The sequence below is a fragment of the Puma concolor genome, chromosome C1, assembly GCF_028749965.1.
Source record: "Puma concolor isolate L17-30 chromosome C1, mPumCon1.1.hap2, whole genome shotgun sequence".
In the NCBI taxonomy this organism is placed as follows: domain Eukaryota; kingdom Metazoa; phylum Chordata; class Mammalia; order Carnivora; family Felidae; genus Puma; species Puma concolor.
Window position 1 is genome coordinate 159,841,022 of NC_141674.1, and position 23,961 is coordinate 159,864,982.

General features: G+C 34.9%; 1 protein-coding gene across 8 annotated transcripts in view; it reads left to right on the plus strand.

Annotated features, from left to right (window-relative positions):
- UBR3 (ubiquitin protein ligase E3 component n-recognin 3) overlaps positions 1–23,961 on the plus strand; it is a 239,416-nt gene that overhangs the window by 88,616 nt on the left and 126,839 nt on the right. For all 8 annotated transcript variants that reach the window (XR_015255298.1, XM_086718866.1, XM_086718860.1 and 5 more), the window contains 9 exons: positions 5,327–5,413; positions 8,465–8,530; positions 8,624–8,713; positions 10,297–10,425; positions 11,092–11,144; positions 11,247–11,380; positions 11,747–11,832; positions 13,377–13,518; positions 15,975–16,071. Coding sequence is in view for 7 of the 8 variants with exons in the window: in XM_086718866.1 (XP_086574992.1) it covers positions 5,327–5,413; positions 8,465–8,530; positions 8,624–8,713; positions 10,297–10,425; positions 11,092–11,144; positions 11,247–11,380; positions 11,747–11,832; positions 13,377–13,518; positions 15,975–16,071 (884 nt within the window). In the remaining variant the exon portion in view is untranslated. The remainder of the gene's footprint in view (positions 1–5,326; positions 5,414–8,464; positions 8,531–8,623; positions 8,714–10,296; positions 10,426–11,091; positions 11,145–11,246; positions 11,381–11,746; positions 11,833–13,376; positions 13,519–15,974; positions 16,072–23,961) is intronic.

Here is a 23,961-nt window from a genome sequence, read left to right on the forward strand (position 1 = left end):
TAGATTCCACCTACTCTAATCTGTCCCAATACTTAAATTACTTTTCTAAGCTCTGTGCATATCTCTCCTTTGCTTAAAAATCATTAAAAGTTCTCATCTTTCTACAGGGGACATCTGTGTTTCCTATAGAGACACATAAGATCCTCCATCATAGGGGCGCCTGAGTGGCTCAGTTGGTTGAGCATCTGATTTCGGCTTAGGTTATGATCTCATGGTTCGTGAGTTTGAGCCCCACGTCAGGCTCTGGGCCGACAGCTCAGAGCCTGGAGCCTGCTTTGGATTCTGTGTATCCCCTTTTCTCTGCCCCTCCCCAACTCACTCTCTCTGTGTCTCTTAAAGATAAATAAACATTAAAACAAATTTGAAAAGATCCTCTATCATTTGCCCTTAACTTGTCTCTTATAATTCATCTTCCATCTATGCCCCTCTATCTATCTCCATGTCTTCATTGGATTGAATAGCATTCTTTTTTTTTTTTTTGAGAGAGAAAGCGCATGTGCGTGCACACGTTTGCACACACTTGGGGGAGGGGCAGAAGGAGAGGGAGAGAGAGAATCTTAAGTAGGTTCCATACCCAGTGCAGAGTTCCACGTGGGGCTCTATCTCACAACTGTGAGATCATGACCTGAGCTGAAGTTCGAGAGTTGGAGGCTTAACCAACTAAGCCACCAGGTGCCCCTGAATAGTGCATGCAGTGTCTTTTCTTGATTCCTGTGCTTTTGTTCATGTTAGTGCCTTTTTTGGCTTATGCTCTCTTATTCTTTCTGCTTAGTCTTACATGAGAATCATCTGAGAAGCTTTAAAAATACATATGCCCAAGCCCCAGAGATTTTGATTTGATGTGCAGAAGGACCTTGGCAGTGATTCTAACCAGAGTGGAGAACCATTTGTATTAGCTCTTAAAAAATGCTACTCAGATGGTATATAATTTGCTCATTTAAGCTTTTTCAGTCAGGTTTATGATTTTAGTTTCTGTGTTTTCATTCTACTTTATTTAATTTCCACTGTAGCATTTATAAAAAAACTATTATATAATATGAGGTTCATTTGGTCATTCACTGAAAAAATGTTTGTTGAATGCTCTTCTTAGGCCTAGACACTATCTAGATTCTTGGGTTTTTGGTGTTGAACCATATAGGTATGGTTCTTGTTCTCACGGGGCAGTCTGACTGGGGAGATAGACATTAAGTAGGTAAACACACAGATTCATTTTGTAAGTGCTCTATAGGAAAATAACAGGTTGCCGTGAGAGTAATGAGTGTGGGGACTAATTAGTCTTGTGCTCAAAAGAGAATTCAGGACTAAGGTTATAAGTTTTAGACCCTTGGTAATGTAGATGGTGTTCATCACTGGGGGATGGGATAAGATCAAGTAGGAGGAGAAGAGAAATGGACCCTGAAGAAAGAACTAACATTTGGCATCAGAGATAAGGGTGAGGAGAAGAACCAGAGGAACAGAGTATCATATAAACCAATAAAAGACAACGATTCAGCAGGGAGGTTGATATGATGTTAATGTGAAAAGATCAGTATTTTGGGAGGACTGTATTTAGGATGAAATTGAATTATGAAGCTGGGGTTATGTTTATCTCTGATGATGAGAACTCATTGTTTCTAGACAATAGTTTAATTTCCAGCTTTGGAGGTTAAGATTACAATGTGTTATGGTTCTCTTAACCTAAGAAGTGAAGAGAACAGAGAGAAAACAAGCTTATATTGTCCTGGTAAAATCTGAGGGAGTATTTAGTTCCTAAATAAGACATTCTCTTGAGGAGCACCCACACTATGTCAAACATTGTTCTTCACACTATATTCTTTGCATTATATTCTTATCTAATCTTCATTGCATCTCTTATAAAGTAGACACTATCATCTCTTTCTCTTAAAATTTTTAAAAATGTTTATTTATTTTTGAGTGACAGAGAGACAGCATGCGCAGGGGAAGGGCAGAGAGAGAGGGAGACACAGAATCTGCAGCAGGCTCCAGGCTCTGAGCTGTTAGCACAGAGCCTGATGGGGGGCTTGAACTCCCAGACTGCAAGATTGTGACCTGAGCCAAAGTCAGACGCTTAACCGATTGAGCCACCCAGGTGCCCCTCATCTCTTTCTTTCAGAAAGAGAATAATGTTTATTGAACTAGAAGTTAAATAACTTCTGAAAGAAAGAGATATTCAGAAAAAGAATAATGTTTATTTAGCTAGAAGTTAGATAACTTCTGAAAGAAAGAGATGATACTATTTACTTTATAAGAGATGTAATGAAGATTCGATAAGAATATAATGCGAAGAACATAGTGTGAAGAACAATGTTTGGCATAGAGTGACTTGCTCAAGTTCATACAGCTTTAAGTAGAAAATGAGTTTGAAAACAGATCCATCTGATTTCAGAAGTAATACTCTTTACCATTTTTCTCTAATTGTTTCTTAAGCAAGAATGTGTAGAGCTTTGTTAGACTTTAGATACGTAAGCTAGAAGAAAGACCATTAATTAATGAAAAAAAATTAGCTATTTTGTTGTTTCTATTCTCTTATAAAATATAAAACTAAAGGATTAACAATGAAAAGAACTTTACCTGATAGCTGACTTTCTTTGTATGATTGCTCTAAATGCTGTTTGGTTCTTGAAAATGTAAAGGGCTAGTTAAACAAGTAATACTAGATTAATAACAGATAGATTGGTTAAAGGGATGGCACATTTCTAGCACCTTACTAATTTTTGCCTTCCTAACAGCACAAGTAAGTTGTAAAATCTCCATCTAGTGGCAACTTTAGGTTATTGCATGAGTCTGGCCATGACTCTGGAGCATTCAACTGCGTGTTAAGACATAGTGCTAGACTATGATATAGAGCATTTTACAAACATTATTCCATTTGCTTCTTTCACAGTACTAGGAAGTAGATAGTATTATGTCAATTTATGCATATGGATGACAGACTCAAAAGATTATCAAGTGGTAAATCAACATGCACCTGGGATGTTTTTGGGTGGATGTGTTAGTGGTGGGAGATGGGAGATGATCTGAACATAATTATTAAATATGATGTATTTAGAAATGGAATTAACTGGTCACCTTTTTAAAGCCTCTTAATGCATGCTTTTCAGAGTTTTCTCCAGAAGGGCTATATCAGTTTATACTTGTGCCAAGAGAGTGTTATGATATACCTTTGCGCAAGCCCTTGATAAAATGGTAGAACATTTGGTTTTAAATGTTTCTTTATCCATGACTTATCTGCCATGTTAGTTTGGTTATGACACATTATTTATGGTAACTTAAAAGTGCCATTAAAATTTTTTAGTAAGAAATAAGGGAACAAAATGTATAAAATAATATTTTTATAAAGATAAATTTCATATAGGGTAGATTAAAACAGGGTGAGACCTTGGCAAGGAAACTAGATAAGTGATATTTGGTTTGGATGGTAGTGGAAATAAGAGTGGACCTACATGATAATATTAAGGAAGAATTAGCACGATAGGAGACTGAGCAGGGTGAAGAAGGCAACAATATGAGACTTTTAGCCTTCTTTAAAGGCACAGGATAATTTATATATGTTAAAGATTTTAACCTATTTGACTTTGATGCTACCTGCACTTTTATTACACATTAAGGCTCCAAAATGTCTGTCTGTCTTTCTTATAAAATGTATTTTTTTAAAACTTTTTTTATTGAGGTCAAATTTACACAATCTAAAATTCACTATTTTAACCATTTTAAAGTATGCAGATCAGTAATGTAGTATATTCACAAAGCTGTGCAACCATTACCAAAAATTCTCCACTAATCACCCCTCCTCCAAAGAAATGTCATACCTCTCAAACCCAACTTCCTCTTATCTCCTGGAAACCACTGATCACCGATCTGTCTCTATAAATTTGCCTAATCTAGACATTTTATGTAAGTGGAATCATACAATATATTACTTTTGGTGTCTGGTTTCTTTCATTTAGCATAATGTTTTCATGGTCCAACTATGTTGCAGCATGTATCAGTACTTCGATTTCTTTTCATAGCTGAATAGTAATCCAGTCCGTAGATACAGCACATTTTACTTGTCCATTCATGGGTTGAGCTACTATGGATAATGTTGCTGTGAACATTGTATATAAGTTTTTGTGTGAACATATGTTTTTAATTCTCTTGTGTATGAGTGTAGAATTGTTTATCATATGGTAACTCTGTGTTTAATGTGGCCGCACCATTTTACATTTCCACCAGTAATGTATGAGAATTCCAGTTTCTCCACATCCTTGTCAACACTTTTTATTTTTGCATTTTAAAAATTAGAGCCTTCCAGATAGGTGTGAAGTGACATCTCATTGTGGCTTTGATTTGTACTTTCCTAATAACTCATAGTATTGAGCATCTGTTCATGTGCTTATTAGCCATTTGTAGATCTGCTTTGGAGAAATGTCTGTTCAAATTCTTTGCTCATTATTATTATTTTTTTAAGAGAGGCTGTCATGATTTTTCCATTTAATAGTTGCCTATTTCACTGGATCCGTTTCTCCATAAAACATTACAATTTTCGGGGCGCCTGGGTGGCGCAGTCGGTTAAGCGTCCGACTTCAGCCAGGTCACGATCTCGCGGTCCGTGAGTTCGAGCCCCGCGTCAGGCTCTGGGCTGATGGCTCAGAGCCTGGAGCCTGTTTCCGATTCTGTGTCTCCCTCTCTCTCTGCCCCTCCCCCGTTCATGCTCTGTCTCTCTCTGTCCCAAAAATAAATAAACGTTGAAAAAAAAAATTAAAAAAAAAAAAACATTACAATTTTCTTTCACAGTATCTTTATTTTAATTAGCACACATTTATCCTTTCTTCTTCTTAGCAAGCTATTTGTAGGCTGCTTATAGTACTTCTGTGTTCTGCCCTCTTTTTTTTTTTTTTTTTTTGTTTTTATTTTTTGTGGCAAATATACATAACATACAAGTTAATCATTTTTAGGTGTGCAATTCATTAAGTACATTTTCAGTGTTGTGCCACCTTCACCATTATCTATTTCTAACACTCTTTCATCATCCCCAAAGAAATTGTATCAATTAAACAGTAACATTAGGGAACTTATGTTTGGAATCTCTTCAAATGGAACCTGATATATAACACATAAAACTATTTCAGCTTTGATTTGTTTTCAAGTTGTGTTCTATAATTTTCATAATTGTCACTGGTTGTTAGTATTAATTTGTGAAAGGCTTTCTTAAAATTGCACATGTAGGTATTTTAAAAATATATGTTTTCCTATTATGTATACAATTTTTATGTATTACATATAATTTGAAGTTGAAAATATACATATTTACATACTGTAAAATTTAACTAACTTATTATTTTAGGAAACTCAAGAATACACCAGAAATGTTGTTAGATATTGCCTTGAAGCTCTTCAAGATTGGTTTGATGCTATTAACTTCGTAGATGAGGTATGTATATTTTTGGTATGTATCGAGGCACTTAAGAAAAAAAGTGTTAGATCTCATTTAACACTAAAAATAATATGGGGTAAGGGAAAGATGTTGAAATGAACATAGTATCCTTAGGTTTAAAAAAAGAAATGGGAGATCAGTCCTTTGACATTTAGGAGATTGAGGAGTGCACTGATCATACTTGCTTATTTCCTAGAGAAGGGCATGATTTCTTTTTCTATTATTAAATGTACATGTCTCCATATTTCTCAGGAGTGAAAATTAGTTTTATGTAGAGGGGTAAAAGTGACAGTGCAAATGTGAATAGGGTGGGGGACATTAAGGGAAAGGGTGTTACAACTTTATTAATTGGTCAGTGTTCTTCTGTGGGCTTGAACAAAGGTGATCGTTATTAATAATAAACTGAGAAGAGTTGGCACGGAACATACTCTGTATGAATTAAACAAGGGTTTGCTTGTAATTAGCCAAGTTTCCTATCAGAAGCCCCTTTTATTTCTCTTATGAAGTGAGTTCAGAATATGCCATATGCGTAAGGAAGACCATGTTTCAGACAACTCCAGCTCCCCCATCTGATTTCTAAATCCTGGGCAGAATAGAACTCTTGCTATCTTTGTGTGTGTGTGTATGTGTGTGTGTGTGTGTGTGTGTGTGTGTGTGTGTGTGTCAGGGGGGTAGGGTGGGGGTATTTTTCTTTTTCTTTGCTTTTTTAAAAAAAAATTTTGATATAGTCACAGACTTATTGAAAAGTTGGAGTGGAGTACAAAGAACTTTGTTTTCTTGAACCATTTGACAGTTAAGTTGTTGACTTGATGCCCTTTATGCCCAAATACTTTAGTGTGTATTTCCAACAAACAAGGACATTTCTCTTATATAACCAGATAAAACTGTAAATATTAGGAAATTAACATTAATATATTATTACTGTTTAAGTGTTAGAACTCATTCATGTTTTATAAATTGTCCAGTGTTGTCCTTTATAGCAAAAGGATCCCATTCTGAATCTCACATTGCATCTAGTCATCATGTCTCTAGTCTCCTTCTGGAGCAGTTTCTCATTCTGTCTTTGCCTTGAAGGATAGTAACATTTTCAAGAGTATGGTTGGCTCAGTTATTTTGTAGAACCTCTCTCGGTCTGGGTTTGTCCCATGATTAGATTCAAATTGTTTCTCCACAGAACCCCTCCTCCTTTCAACCTTCTTTACTTCTTTGCCCCTCTAGGATTAGTTGGGCAGCTGGAGCATCTTTCAATACAGTTCTCATTGTTATTTGAAACTTTAGGAAGTATGTTGAAATAGTAGCATCACTAAGATAACACCTTGATTGAAGGAGGGGAAAACTCTTACACATAGAGGGTTATGAAGTACTTTAACATGAAATTAATAGTTGAGCTCAGGGGTGGAGTTAAGGACAGTTAGAATCATGTAAGGTATGTAGGGCAGCTGAACTTAAGGAAATAGTACATTTGTTTTTCACATAAGTATTTTAGGAATATGTTGAATATTATAAAGAATTTAAATAGATTTTTAATAGAAGACAGAATAAGTTCAGAACTTAAGGAATCACATAGAATGGTATGTTTTTAATGGTGTTTTCGAAGGTTTTTGTTTCTTAAAAGTGCTTTGACAGATTTGTTCCTCAAAACAACCCTGTGAAGTAGAGAAGGTATTATCTTCCTCTTTTTTTTTTTTTTTTTTTTGGTAGATGTAAAATGGAGATGCAAAGATAGTAAATCACTTGCCTGTAGTTACATAAGAAATTACTGGTAGTTCTCAGTCTAGAACCCACATCTCTCAACTCCTTGTCTGGTAGTATTTCAGTGATGCTGACTATTGGCAGTGGAAAGAGCTATGGGTCAGACAGGCCAAAGTGTAAATTGTGGCTCAGCCACAAACCAATGAGCTATGTGATCCTAGATAGGTTTTTAAAAATTATTTTTAATTTTTTTTACATTGCAAAATCCATCTCCTCATCTGTTTATTGAAGATAATATTAGTAGTCAATGAGGATTGAATAAGAGGCACATTTTACATTTGTGATAAATATTTCTTTTACCATCCTTGTTGGTGGATGTCAGAAGTTATTGGGGTAATATAGCACAGATTAAATAAATACTTTTTGAACTGAATTAAGTCAGATCAGTCATATAGAAACAAGGGATAGGGGGTGCCTGGGCGGCTCAGTTGGTTAAGCATCCATCTCTTGATTTTGGCTCAGGTCATGATCTCACAGTTCATGGGTTCGAGCCCCATGTTGGGCTCTGCAGTGACAGTGTGATATCTCCTTGGGATTCTCTGTTTCCCTCTCTCTCTGCCCTTCCCCAAATCATGCTCATGCTTGTGCTCTTTCTCTCACTAGAATGCCAGTTCTTTGATATATACTGTACTAAGCTTTCTTATGGAGGCTGTGTTTTCAGTGCTGATATGGGGAGCATCTCACCCAGCTTGTGAAGGCACATAGGCCCTTCACTTGTACGTCACTTTTAGGACTGTGATAGAACCTCTTACCACTCTGAATATAACAGTGGAGTCCAGACTGGCTCTTCAGTTCACTATTTGTTAACTGTAGGAAGTTATTTAAGTTTCCAAGTTTGAATTTCCTTACTTATAAAATGAGAACATTAATAGTTTCTACTCCCTGGGGTTTTTCTGAGGATTAAATGAGGTAATGTGAATATGGTCAGCTGTGATTATTGTTCTTACTACTGTCATCATGTTTGGTATGCATGCATTTGAAGATTCCCAAATAGGCTAATTGTAAAAGGAAATCTGTTCCATCCCTTGTTCAATGCTGGATGCTTCAGAGGATTCAGAGTTGAGTAGTATGTAGTTTCTGCCTTCAGAAACTTGCATTTAGGTGTGTAAAATGGAATTAATTTTATCTTTTATCTATACAGGATTTTTTTTTAAAGCTATATCTTCTAAAATTTTAAGTTCTGGTTAAAAAGGTTCAGGAATAAATCAAGGTGAAGTGTGGTTTTAGCATTTTGAAACCTTCTTTGAACTTGTATAAAACATGCTTCAACTTGTGGATTTTGTTTGTTTATTCTAGCCAGCACCTAACCAAGTCACTTTTCATCTGCCCCTTCATCGTTACTATGCTATGTTTTTGAGTAAGGTAAGACTATCATTAAGCAATTCTGGTATTTTTTTTTTTAATATTGGGAAATAAGTATTGAATTAGTAACTTGTTTTTTTTCAAAATTTTTAGGCTGTGAAATGTCAAGAACTAGATTTGGATTCTGTTTTACCTGATCAGGAAATGTTAATGAAACTAATGATTCACCCACTCCAAATTCAAGTATGTATTCAAGGTTTAAAAAGTTCTAAATTGAGGGACTCCTGGGTGGCTCAGTTGGTTAAGTGTCTGACTTCAGCTCAGGTCATGATCTCCTTGTGGGTTCGAGCACCACATTGGGCTCTGTGCTGACAGCTCAGAGCCTGGATCCTGCTTCAGATTCTGTGTCTCCCTCTCTCTCTGCCCCTCCCCGCTCACACTGTGTCTCTCTCTCAAAAATAAACATTAAAAAAAAAAAAAGTTTTGAATTGAATTCCTCAGTTAAGTGATTCTTCTTTATTTTGTTTTTATGTTTTACATTGTTGTTATAGCCAAAATGTTTGAAAAGCTTTTTTTTTTTATACTTGGTTATTTTTGCCAGATTATATTTTGGTGTTTTTTGTTCTGTGAGATTTACAATGAGTTTTAATTTCCCCAGAAATTCTTTTCACCATATTTTAGGGAAGTTTTTAACATACTATGGCATTGTTTTGAGAGGAGATGCAAAAGAGTTCTAGCATTAGTGCTATTTCTATTTTACTAAAACCATGTTGTTTGAGGTAACTTAGCTACTTGATTCTTAGTTTCCGAATCTGGAAAATGAGAGGAGAGAAAAGAGAGAAGAATATTTCTGCATAAACACCATGGTTTCTTTCAGTTCTAATACTACAATTTTATGGGCCAATCTTTTATATACAGTACAGGGACGTGTGCTTCAATTTATTTTTCCTGGAAATTTTAGATTTATTAAGTATTATTGAACTTTAACACTGGGCGTTAGGAACAAGTAAGAGATGAAGTTGATACAGGACACAAATTCATGAAGAATTAAACATTAAAAAAAAAATTTGTTCTAATCTGACCTTCTCTTACCTGCCAGTTACTTGAAAGATTACTAATTTAGGGGGCGCCTGGGTGGCGCAGTCGGTTAAGCGTCCGACTTCAGCCAGGTCACGATCTCGCGGTCCGTGAGTTCGAGCCCCGCGTCAGGCTCTGGGCTGATGGCTCAGAGCCTGGAGCCTGTTTCCGATTCTGTGTCTCCCTCTCTCTCTGCCCCTCCCCCGTTCATGCTCTGTCTCTCTCTGTCCCAAAAATAAATAAATGTTGAAAAAAAAATTAAAAAAAAAAAAAAAAAAAGAAAGATTACTAATTTAGGTTGAAGGTTGAGTTAGGGTACATTAAAGATATAGATTATATTTATTTATTGGAGCAATTAACTTTGTTTTATGCTTATTTATGCTTATTTGTATGTTTCTTTAAGCATATGTAAGTTTTTTTTCTTGAGAAACAAAGAGTTAAATATAAATGTCATTGATTCCTCATGAAAGATTTCATTTAAAATTGTTATAAATGTATCCAGGCATCATCATACTAACTCATGTATAAACTCCAAAAGAAGGGATTGTATAAAGCATAATGATCACTTAAAAATTTCAACGTATGTATTTGAATAGAATATTTTAAACTAACATGGGGCAGAATGTCAGGCTTATTCTATGATTAAGTTACAAAATACTTTGAACTGATTATTCAGTATAACATGATTTTTATAAAGATTGAATTTAGAACACTTCTTTGTCCAGTTTACTTAATTTTTATTTTACTAGGCAAGTCTTGCTGAAATCCACAGCAATATGTGGGTAAGAAATGGTCTACAAATCAAAGGACAAGCTATGACCTATGTCCAGTCTCATTTCTGTAATTCCATGATTGACCCTGACATTTACTTACTGCAGGTAAGCCAGTTTGATAATGCAGATATTATACTTTAGAAGTTTCTCATTTGTACCTGCAGCAGTTAGTTGATAGAGGTGACTCGATGACATGAAGAGGTCATTGCTATTGAAAGAATTTACTACTTAAATTTTCCAGGAGAAGGGGACATGCCATGCCACAGCAGAACCACAGGAAGCATTAGACTTTGGTCAAGGGGCAGGAACAAGGGGGAAATCCTAGAGCAGGACCTTTTGGGGGTTATCCACAGAAAGGGCAAGGCAAGGCAGGGGAAGCAGTTGAGAATTGGCTAATTTGAATAGATTCTGGTGGGCTTTGGGGCTTTGGGGCTGTCCCCAGCTACCTGGCCATGGGTTGTTTCAGGGCAGGGAGAATATTGGCTTGGTGTGTGAGAGTTAGATAAAGGGGGGTGATTGACTTATCTGTAAGAGGCTTGTCCCCAGGAAGTTGTTTACTGTTTTTAGGAATATATTTAGGAATGTTTCTTGTCTTTAGCTAGCCCAGAGAGGGGTGGTCTCTCCCCCTGTCTGTAAGTGCCCCCCACATTGTCAAAATGTCATAAGACATAGGAAACTAACAAACCACATGATTAATACAAGAAGTAAAACTGAATATTGAGAGATAAAGTTTCTGGGTTTTTTTGTTTTTTGTTTTTTTGTCTTTTAAAGGTTTGTGCTTCTAGACTTGACCCAGATTATTTTATTTCATCTGTCTTTGAAAGGTGAGCATAATTTTATCAAGACAGGTATTAGGAAGTATTTGGAATTTAAGTTGATTTTGTTTTAACTTAAAAAAAATCTGTCTCAAATATTTCTTATTATAGATTTAAGGTAGTGGATTTGTTGACAATGGCTTCACAACATCAAAACACAGTACTTGATGCAGAGCATGAGAGATCGATGTTAGAAGGCGCTCTTACATTTCTTGTGATTCTTTTAAGTCTTCGTTTACATTTAGGTAAAAAGCACTCCTACTAATGCTTGGGTATTAAGTATTCTCTCTTTCCTCCCCTCTCCCTGTGGTAGTAACTGGCTTATGGAAAAAAGAAAAGGATTTGGATATATTTAAATACTGTTTCAAACTCTTGACATGTGCAATTGCTACTCCTTTCATAGTATCCTTTAAAAAAACCCTTTACTTAAGGGAGCTGCAAACAGCAGGTTAGTTAAACTGGTTATATTTGGGGCATTGCATTCTTTGCTCTTTAATTTTTGAAGCATCTCATTTTTAGTAAAACAGCTTAATAAAAAGTGTGGTAAGTTGTTTTTTTTTTTGGAATTTACATATATTCAGATTAACTAATTTCCTTTTTAATTGTTTTAGGAATGTCTGACGATGAGATACTCAGGGCAGAGATGGTAGCCCAGTTGTGCATGAATGACAGGACACACAGTTCATTGCTGGACCTCATATCCTTTTAAAAGCTTAAGTTTCTGTTAATTATAGAGTCTAAATGATAAGTAATTTTTATGGGTTAAAGATACATCACTTTTGTGATTAAAAAATATTTTTGGAGTTGAAAAAAACCTTTAACTGCTCAAGTGTGTGTCCAGGGCTAGTTGGCAGATATTTTTGCCTCTCTCTGTCACTGCTCAGGGAGCTCTTGTTAGCCGTGGTTACACTTCAGAACTGATGGCTCTGGGCAACCCAGGATCTGACCTTCTAGGACCGTGTTCGTGAAAGGAAGCTGGACACTTGGTAAAAGGCAGCAAAGTCTACGTTATCTGTATATCTAGGTTGGAATTCATGGTTAAAATGTATAGGTTTACCTTATAATTATTACCAGGGTTTTAAACATTTTAAGAATTTTTTTCTTAGAATTCAATCTTAAACCAAGAAGTTTTTGAGGGGAAAGACTATCGTCTATAAACTTTAAAAACTTATGGTTCTTTGTATAGGACAGAGCATACAACAGACGCTTTATTATTTTTTAAGTTGTTAATAAAATTTTAGACAAAGATTTTGTTATGTTGTGATAAAAATTTATTTTATAAATTTTGGACTAAGTTTACTTTGTATATTATGAATACGTTTGGAATAATTGGCTGACATTTTGTGAAATAACTCCTGTGGAATGCCATTTGATAACCTTGAAGATTGTCATAAGCAGCAGCAATTTGATATTGTTTGATGATTTCATTCAACTATTATATAATGTGTATCAATGCTGTAACAGCAGAGGCATTCCTCTGTAACTTTGAATTTTGAAAAGTTAATTGATTAATGTGAAATCAGTGAGAAAGGATCTTTGTGGTTTCCTGGCTTACTTCTTTATAAAACTTTGTTTAGCATCTTTTTTCTCTCTCTTTTTTTTTTTTTTTTTTTTTTTTTTTTTTGGAGGATGGCATTTTGTTTTTGGAAAAATAATCTTTGCTCATAAAAATATTGGCTAATTTTTAGCATACTGTTTTTGATTCTGTAAGGGAGAATATAACATTATTTGTAAAATGATGAAAACGGAGGTGCGCCTGGGTGGCTCAGTAGCTTGAGCCTCCGACTCTTGATTTTGACTCAGGTCATGATTCCAGTGTTGTGGCATCGAGCCCCGTGTCAAGCTCTGTGCTGAACATGGAGCCTACTTAAGATTCCCTCTCTCCCTGGGCTCCTCTCGTGTGCTCGCTCTCTGAAAACAAAAAAGAAAAAAAAAAGAATGGAGATTAATTTTATAAACTTTTTTTTTTCATTTCTTAAAATTTGGTTAATTTGTTTTGGGGAGAAATAAACTTGGGAACTACTTTAGCATATAAGCTAGAAGTAGGCTTGTAGTTAAAAATATTTTAAAAGTTCACAATTAATAAAAAGTTACTGAACTCTTGTATTATATAGCCCTCTTGTGGCCAGTATTACATATTACAGCCAATTACTCAACAAAAATAGTTAGAAACTAGAGTACCTTGGTAATTTTATAAAGCTGGCTTTTAGGCATTAATTTTTTTCTTGACACATACATCATATTCCAGAAAATCCAAATCCCAAAAGTGGTATTATTCCAGGCAGTTACAGCTTTGAATCAGTTTTATCAGCTGTAGCTGACTTTAAGGCTCCTGTTTTTGAACCTGGAGGTTCTATGCAGCAAGGCATGTATACTCCTAAAGGTACGTTTATATACATAAATATATTTTTTCAGAAATGGTTTTCTGAAGGTAAGTTGTGTACGTAAAGAAAACATTTTGCTTTTTATTTATTTGTCTTTGAGTTATTCCTCAATTTTCTTATAGATGTGTGTTTGTTTTTTTATGGTATATGGTGATATTGCTTCTATTTATTTACAAATCTATGGTTTTATGTTACAGGAAACCTTCTTAGATGACTCTGAATTAGAAAAGGAACTTTATATATGAATTCTAGTTCATTTTTATACATGAATGAGCTGTAAATGAACCAGAAATTATAAAACAATGTATATTAAAATTTTTTTTAAATCTATTTATTCTCTAAGTTTGATTTTGAAATAGTTCTCACTACCCAAAATTTAACTTGAAACAGTTAAAATTAAAATCCAGATACGACACTGATTACATTTTCCTACATCCTATGTAAATACATAAAATCTTTTCCTTAAGTGGTTGGTTTTCCAAGGTTTTCTCCTTAGCTTCATAGATGACATGCTTGCCAAGCGCCACAAGTAGTGAAGTCTTCGTTCACAGTCTTGTCCTTTTCGCTTTCACATGTTCACTAATCTAAGTTAAAAGTTTGAAGGAAGTACCACTTACATGCTTCTTGACTTCCTCAATACTCATTGTCTAGCTGAAAAACTGATGCCCATGTTGAAGGTGTGAATAACATGTACTGTTTGGCAAAATCCAGCAGTATAAGCCTTATCATGTGGGATTTTTCCAGGAGTTTGCAATGGTGAATCCTGAGTCTCTGGTTGCAGTGTGTATTACATTAAAGGAAAAGCACAGTGTTTCTCTATTGTAGAGAACTTCTCAGGTGGAGCTGCATCACATAGTACACTGCTTATTATGGTGTGAGGATTACCTCTGTCCTAGTCACTTGCGGTCCTTATAAAAAACACGGGTTCTTGTGCCTCACCTCAGTCTTTTCTCATCAGGATCTCTCGGGATGGATTCTGGAAATCTGCTTTTTTAATAAGCTCTGAAGGTGATTGTCATGCACAGGAAAGTTTGAGACACTGAGATTGAGCATTGGGCTTTTGAAGATTAGATTAACTAGTTTGTGTGATGTTTGGATTTGACATCTTATTTGTAAAAATGAGAGAGTTGGGGTAGATGAGTACTTTTAAAGCTTTTTAAAAAGTGGTTGAAATAAGCCTTTAGTTTTGGGCAACTACCTTAATTAAATCTGTTATACAAAACCAATAAAAGCAAACCTACTCTTGTTAAAGTGGGTGCAGGTAGTAGACGTGGCTTTTCGACTGTTTTGTCATCTCCTTGCTCTTGAAGTGGCCCCAGGTACACTTCTGTGGGAATCCACAGAACACTAAAGCCTGCCAGACTAGTTAATCACTAACAGTTTTCTTCTATTGCTGTGGTTTTATTCTGATAAAAGCATTGGCATTTTAGTTGTACAAATTAATAGATTAAAAAGTGAAGGACAATAAATGATAATAGAAGTAAGAACAAAGGTCTTTGTGAAGGCCTATCTTAAGGATCTTAAGTCATACTTAGGATAATTTAAGATGAATGAATAGTCTGTTACATGAAAATAGGGACAATTGTTAACAGTTTCTTATGCCAGGAAATTGGAATTACAGTAGATATGTAGAGAGAAGCTTAAGCTTCTTACTGTTTTCAGATGTTAAGAATTCTGCTAGAATGAGATGTGAAAAAATGATCTAGGAAAGATAACACTCTTAAGGCAATGGTTTCTGAAATTATTATTTGCAGGCCATGCTGTAGATTTTTTCTACATCTAAATACCATCTCTGTTACTGTATACATAGTATGCTGTATTTTCTTGAGTGCATTCACTTCTTTAAATTTCACCTCATGCTAAGCATGATTATGAAATCATGGGTTTTATATGCAATGTACAAGTTCTTAATACATGTTAATATAATTGTATAATTGTTAAAAGCTTTGTGCACTTAAAATCATCTTGTATACCACCACTTGTACACATTCCACACATGGGGTAATGGTTCCTAATCACTTCTACAAACCAAAAATGTTACAAAGACTCTTGAAAATCAATAGCTCATTAATTTTTTAATCTAGCTTTCACATTTTTATCTTTGAATGTTTTCAAATTTGTTAATGTGTTTTTTTTCTTACATTCTATTGGCACTTTACAAAAAAAAAAACATGAACTAAATTTTATGGTGCAGCATTATCACGTTGTAATACATTTTTTTTTTTTTTGCTCACTAGTTCTTACTGAAATTAAAAGAATATTCATAATGATGAAATTATGATTTTTAAGACTTAGAAAAGTAGTCATGATAACAAGCTTATTAAAGCAAATATATGATCCAATTGAACTATCCCATCTTATAAATTTAAAATATACTTAAATGTAATTAGTCATCAGAAATTGACCTTGTTCCTAAGAAGTCAGTGTTTTGTTTCTACTTTCTTTTGAATAATAGCTGAAGTCTGGGATCAGGAGTTTGACCCCGTCATGGTCATTCTTCGAACAGTTTACCGTAGAGACGTGCAGTCTGCAATGGACAGATATACAGCATTGTAAGTCTGTTATGCTAGTATAAAATGGATATTTTATATTTATGTAGAAAAACTTTAGTTATAACACAAATGTGATATGCAGTGATTAAAGTATACTCTCAATCTTTAGAGGAGAAAATAATACTTTAAGATTTAAAAAAATCTGCCATATATTTATGTTCTCAAGATCTTGATCCAAAATCTGATAAATATTATAATGTCACAAATAGACATTAAAAAAATAACAAACTTATTTAGTTGCTGTTTGACTGGTGGAATGCAAAACTTGGTTTTGTGTTGTTCTGCTTTCACACCAGTAGAGGAGGCACAAGTTAAGAGAATAAAATTATCTGATCTCAGAGATGATGGGTATCTACCAAAAGTTTGGTAATATTGCTGTGTTTTTCACAACTGGGAAAATAGCCAAAGAAAAATGAATTTTATTTGTAAATATTTAACAAAGTGGTTTAAAATGTTGATGATTGCAGAAAAAAGTTTTGAAGAATATCTTTTTAACGAAATATTCATTTTTGTTATTGTTATAGACTATTTTTTAATGTATTGTTTTCACCAATTTTTAAACCTTAATGTTATATTGCTGAACATCATATAATACCATGTTTTATCTGTGCTTTTCTTTTTTTATTAGGTTTTTTTTTAGTTTTTTTTGTTGTTGTTGAAGTTTTTATTTTAATTTACATATTTTTTTAAATTTGTATCCAAATAGCATATGGCACAGCAATGATTTCAGGAATAGATTTCTTAATGCCCCTTAACCATTTAGCCCATCTCCTCTCCCACAATCCCTCCAATAACCCTCTGTTTGTTCTCCATATTTAAGAGTCTCTTCTGTTTTGTCACCCTCCCTGTTTTTATATTATTTTTGCTTCCCTTCCCTTATGTTCATCTGCTTTGTATCTTAAAGCCCTAATATGAGTGAAGTCATATGATATTTGTCTTTTCTCTGACTGACTAATTTTGCTTAGCATAACACCCTCTAGTTTCAGCCACGTACTTGCAAATGGCAAGATTTCATTCCTTTTGATTGCTGAGTAATACTCCATTGCATATATACACTACATCTTCTTTATCCATTCATCCATTGATAGATATATGGACTCTTTCCATACTTTGGCTATTGTTAATAGTGCTGCTATAAACATGGGGGTGCATGTGTCCCTTCGAAACAGCATACCTGTACCCCTTGGATAAATACCTAGTAGGGCAATTGCTGGGTCGTAGGGTAGTTCTGTTTTTAATGTTTTGAGGAACCTCCATATTTTCCAGAGTGGCTGCACCAGTTTGCATTCCCACCAGCAGTGCAAAAGAGATTCTTTTTCTCTGCATCCTCACGAACATCTGTTGTTGCCTGAGTTGTTAATGTTAGCCATTCTGACAGGTGTGAGGTGGTATTTCATTGTGGTTTTGATTTGTATTTCCCTAATGATGAGTGATGTTGAGCATTTTTTCATGTGTCAGTTGGCCATCTGGATGTCTTCTTTGGAGAAGTGTCTATTCATGTCTTTTGTCCATTTCTTCACTGGATTATTTGTTTTTTGGGTGTTGAGTTTGATAAGTTCTTTATAGATTTTGGATACTAACCCTTTATCTGATATGTCATTTGCAAATATCTTCTCCCATTCTGTCAGTTGCCTTTTAGTTTTGCTGATTGTTTCCTTTGCTGTGCAGAAACTTTTTATTTTGATGAGGTCCCAATAGTTCATTTTTACTTTTGTTTCTCTTGCCTCTGGAGATGTGTTGAGCAAGAAATTGCTGTGGCCAAGGTCAAAGAGGTTTTTGCCTACTTTCTCCTTGAGGATTTTGATGACCTCCTGTCTTACATTTAGGTCTTTCATCCATTTTGAGTTTATTTTTGGGTATGGTGTAAGAAAGTGGTCCAGGTTCATTTTTCTGCATGTTGCTGTCCAGTTTTCCCAGCACCACTTGCTGAAGAGACTGTCTTTATTCCATTGTATATTCTTCCTGCTTTGTCAAAGATTAGTTGGCCATACGTTTGTGGGTCCATTTCTGGGTTCTCTATTCTGTTCCATTGATCTGAGTGTCTGTTGTTGTGCCATTATCTGTGCTTTTCTGAAGCATATGTTAAATATTTTAAAAACAATATTTATTTATTTATTTATTTATTTATTTATTTATTTATTTATTATTATTTTTAAAAATTTACATCCAAATTAGTTAGCATATAGTGCAACAATGATTTCAGGACTAGATTCCTTAGTGCCCCTTACCCATTTAGTCCATCCCCCCTCTCACAACCCCTCCCGTAACCCTCAGTTTGTTCTCCATATTTGTGAGTCTCTTCTGGTTTGTCCCCCTCCCTGTTTTTATATTATTTTTGTTTCCCTTATGTTCATCTGTTTTGTCTCTTAAAGTCCTCATATGAGTGAGTCATATGATTTTTGTCTTTCTCTGACTAATTTCACTTAGCATAATATCCTCCAGTTCTATCCACGTAGTTGCAAATGGCAAGATTTCATTCTTGTTGATTGCTGAGTAATACTCCATTGTATATATATACCATGTTTTCTTTATCCATTCATCCATTGATCGACATTTGGGCTCTTTCCATACTTTGGCTATTGTTGCTAGTGCTGCTATAAACATGGGGGTGCATGTGTCCTTTCGAAACAGCACAGCTGTATCCCTTGGATAAATGCTTAGTAGTGCAATTGCTGGGTTGTAGGGTAGTTCTATTTTTAGTTTTTTGAGGAACCTCCATACTGTTTTCCAGAGTGGCTGCACCAGCTTGCATTCTCATAAAAACAAATTTTAAGTGATATAAATGTCTTTGATCTTGAGAAAGTATTTGTCAAAGTTTAAGTGTAGATATTAGGTATAACTGAAACTTCTTTTTTGTCAAGACAGTGTAGTAATAGATATATGTTGAATTTATGATCCATCAGAGACCTATCTGAAGAAAGTTTATAGTACAGAATTTTAGTATACCCTTCCTACCCCCTAGAAAACAAAAACAAAAAACAACGCATAGTTCAGCCATCAGCATCTCTCTTTACCTTTCTTTAAAACCCTTGAAGAGGTAGTCTCAGGTTCTCCGTACTCTGGTTTCTTAACAACTTCTTTTTATATGGTTTTGTACCTATTTGTTTACTTGTAGGCTTTTACCAGACTCTTAGTTCTTTGAGGGAAGATATTTTTGTCTCTCCCTTTACATCTTTAGTACTTATTTTCAGTGCTGGCACATAGTAGGCATTCAGAATATATTCATTGAATAAATAAATTGGAATAGTTCATCTTGAAAAAAGATGGACGGGAGGAAGCATTTGCATGGAAAGCCTAATGTGACATAAACACTGTGGTCTTAAGTGGCTCTGCTGTTTTCAGGGGGTGGTAGTGGTGGCTAGTCATTTGAATATATAAAGAGTATGTATATAGTAAATTTTATTGCTTTTTTTAAACTTTGTAATAAATAGAAATTTGGACTGGGATTGGGCTCAAACTTTCAAAGTTTTCAGGGAGCCATTAAATACTTAATGCAATCAGTTTTAAAGGGGAAATTTTATTAACAATACATATTTATTGAATGCTTGTTATATGCCAGGCACTCTGTAAAGCAAACAGCATTGTATCTTTTATTTTTCACATAGCAGACTTAATTGCTCCGAGCACTTAATTTCCTTCATTGAGAACCAGTAGTTCTCAACCAGGAGTGATTTTTATCCTTCAAGGGACATTTGGCATTGTCTGAAGACTTGGATGGTTGTTACTGACATCTAGTAGAAGCTAGCTAGATCTGTCCCCCTGAACAAGAATTATCTGGCCCCAAATATCATTGGTGTCAAGACTGAGAAAGCTAGTTTAGACCCATACTGACATAGAGGTATCCTTTTTTTTGTTTTCTGGTATCTTGTCTTTTGTAACGTATTTTGTGTTATTAGTTGCTTAGAACCAGATCATAGTTTGATTTATACCCACTTCACATAGTCATAGAAGACTGTATCTTCAGAGCTATTTTTATTAATTTTTCCTCTTTCCTGTTTTGTTCTCCATATTTTTTCTAATTCTCTCACGTCCCCCACTGGGCTTTTGAGTTCCTTCCTGTACAATATCTTTATAATTTCTTAGTAATTTCTGAAGTGCAGTGATGTTTCTTGGCAGTTTAGAAATCTCTGTTTTAAAAAAAATGTGTATTTTATTTTATTAAAAAATTTTTAATGTTTATTTTTGAGAGAGAGAGAGAGGTGAACAGAAGAGGGGCAGAGAGAGAGAGAGGGAGACACAGAATCCAAAGCAGGCTCCAGGCTCTGAGCTGTCAGCACAGAGCCCTACACAGGGCTTGAACTCACAAACTGTGAGATCATGATCTGAGCTGAATTTGGATGCTTAACTGACTGAGCCACCCAGGCGCCCCAAGAGATGTATATTTAAATAAAGCAGTAATAACAAAGGACAAATAAATGTACTCTATAGCTTCAGGCTAAAACTCTTTAATCATTTTCTTATAAGTTAATTTATGTATAAACTATTATATTCATGTGATAACATTTCATGTACTTAAATATCATACTCATGAATAAATGTATTAGTTTTTATGTAAACCTTAATTTTGTTTTGAAATTTATTTTGTATGTGAAATAATAGCATCTGCTTTCTTCATGTGATACCTTTTATTTGCTGTATATTTGACTGTATAGTTGACTGTTTCAGTTCTTATTAGAGCACAACAGGAAATAACCCTAAATGGTAGGACTTCCTGGTCATTTTCATTTTCTTTTACTTCTAAGGGACAAGAAGTGGCTAAACTGATTTTACTGAGTGTGATCGTTTTTTATTTGCAAGAAGGCAGTAGAAAATCCTTGTGAAGAATTATGGTGAAAAATGATTGGATAAATTGACACTATTCTGTCTTTAAAATCAAGCTTGGTGCTAGGCCCTTTTTAGGCGGTTAGTAATTGCTAAATCAATGAAAAATAAATTTCTTTAAATTTTTGTGCTGAGTGTTTAGGTGAAAACAAGCCATTTGCTGTATGTAATGGTTAGATGTTTAGAATCTTAGGATCTTGTTGCTGGAAAAGGCCTTTAAGATCTACTATCCCGGTTGCATCAAAGTGTCTCTGGGGCCATCACTGGAAGAGCAGGTTGGGCAACAGCAAGAGAAAGCCTAAAGAGAATGGAGGTGGCTCATACTGCTTTCTTCACTCCTTTCCAAATACCCCTTAGTGGGCAGTTCAGCTTTTAAAAGGAAAACAAAAACAAGACTACAACAACACAAACACAAACCCAACAGTTGGAAAACCATCAATATTGTATTTTATGTATGAGGACATTGTGGCCCAAAGAAGTTAAGTGAAAATGTTTTTTAATGGCAGTATTGGAACTATTGTCTAGGCCTTTTCCAACCCGCAAATGTGATTTTTATACAGTGGCTGTTTTAAATTCAGCTGGAAAGTAAGTTTTTTCAACAATAATTTTTGATATTTCTATTGCTTCCCATCTCCCATCTTGAAGGTTAATGACTGCTGGCCCATGTTTGAAAGTATGATGTATGAGTTTATATACATATCATTTTTGCTTCAACCTAGTCAATAATTAGGTGTTGGTTTGAATCACTTGGAATTTTTTTGCTGTCATGTAGCTTTTCATTTGCATTATTCTATTAATGCTTTTGAAAAGAGCAGTCAAAATGATGTATTACCTGCTGCCTTGAACAAATATATAACCTTTATTTTGGAATACTTTATTAATCTAGGTGCTACATATCTAGGAGCTAGCAAACAAAGAAACAAAATGAACACTAAACATGCTTATCTATGCTAAATGAAATAGGATAGTTGAAATATTTTATCATAGGCTATTGAAATTTTTTGAAAATTATGAAAATTTTTTGAAATGCTTTTAAATAGCTACTATAATAGTATATAGAAACCAGCTTTTTTTTTTTTTTTTTTAAACAAACTTAGTTTTATGTCTTTCTCATCTTGAATCATAGATGCAACTCATTTCTCTGGTATATTAATGATGTATATCTTTTTGTTTTTTAGTTTTTTTCCCCCCATTTACATAATATCTGTTTATTCTAAATTGAGTTTTCTGTTGTTTGGTCTCTGGCTTCCATATTAGAAGCATTCTTCAGATGTCTGATCATTCTGGCTGCTCTTGATAAAGAGCTCGGAGTACCTTGGTGTAGCTTGTAGATCCTGAGTTTTAATGTGGGGTGATTTGGGCAGGCAGGTGTGTTGAGAGCCTTTATGTTAGTCTCTTTAGAATTTTCTTTTTGGTCTAGAAAGAGTCCTCAGAGAAGTATTTTCATATATTGCCCAGAAGGTAATGGTTTGGCTGCCATTATTCTGTGAACCGAATGGGAGGAGACAAAGGCCTGGCTCTGAATCAGAAGTGAATACTGTGACCTTAATTCCCCGTCCTCCTTCCTTTAACTGTGCTTGTGTTTTGCCTTCTCCAGAGATGAATTCTCCAGTCAGAATTCTGTTGGAGTGGGAGAGAAACACTTCTTACTCCCGATCTCCTACTACTGAGGTACCAGGTGCTGTCAGTTTCTGACCTTTTGAGGATTCTGCAGTGTTACTTGGATTGATTCTCAGTTTTCCCAATTGCCTTGTTGTGATTTGGCTTTCTTAGGTCTACTAGTTGAGTTACCATGCGCTCATTTCCTTTCCAATTAACAAAATTTTGCATTTTTTTCTTTTCTGATTTTCCCCATCGTTGTGGTTTTCATCCTTTAAAAAATACCATTATCATAGTTCTGTTGGAGTTTTGGGTGCAAGTAAAATTAAATACTTATGTTCATTCTTTGATTTTAACTTCAAGAGCTGAATGTGTAGCTCACTTTAATTTGCATTCTCTGGATTACTAGGTCCTCGAGGTTGAGCTTTAAAAAAATCTATTAATTTCTCTTCATGTTTCTTGCTCTGAGAACTGTGTATACATGTTTCTTGCTCTGAGAACTGTATATACATTATTCTTTGCCAGTTTTTCTATTAGGTTGTCTAAAGTTCATTCAGTCTCAAGTTTTACTTTTTATTTATTAAAAAAAATTTTTGTTTACATTTATTTATTTTTGAGAAACAGAGTGAGACAAAGTGTGAGCGGGGGAGGGGCAGAGAGAGAAGACACAGAATCTGAAGCAGGCCACAGGCTCCAAGCAAGCGGTCAGCACAGAGCCTGATGCGGGGCTCGAACCCACAAACTGTGAGATCATGACCTGAGCCAAAGTCGGACACTCAACCGACTGAGCCACCCAGGCACCCCAAGTCTTACTTTTTATAGTTAGATCTGTAACCCACCTGGAATTGATTTTTGTTTGTCAAGTAGTGATTTATTTATTCATTTATTTTTCTCCTATAGAAAACCAGTTGCTTTTGGATCATTTATTGAACAGTTCATTCCTTTGTCAATGATTTATTAATATGCTAATTTTGTCATAAACACTTGATCCTCATTATTTGCAAATTTGGCTACTTGCTAAAGTTTAAACCCCAGGTTAATACTTTCTCCTGGGTATTTGTTAAAGCTTTCTCCTGGGTATTTGCAGGTGTGTGCGGACATGAAGAGTGCACCTAGCTGAGGTTGAACAGAGCAAAGCTCTGTCCTCTTGTTTCAGCGCTCATACTTTAAACAAGTGTCCTTTTAGACTTAGTAGTGTTTTTAGAACTATTTTTGCATTTTTGTCCTGTTTACTATTTAAAATGGTCCCCAAATGTAGCTGAAGTGGTGTCTGGTATTCCTGAGGGCAAGAAGGCTTTGATGTGCCTTACAGAGAAAATTCGTTGTTAGATTAATCTTCATTCAGTCATGAGTTATAATGTTGTTAGCTGAGAGTTCAGTGGTAGTGAATCAATAATATGGTACATCCAGAAAAAGGTAGAGGAAATTCACTGATCTGTACACGGGGTCATTCCAAAAGGGGCTAAAATA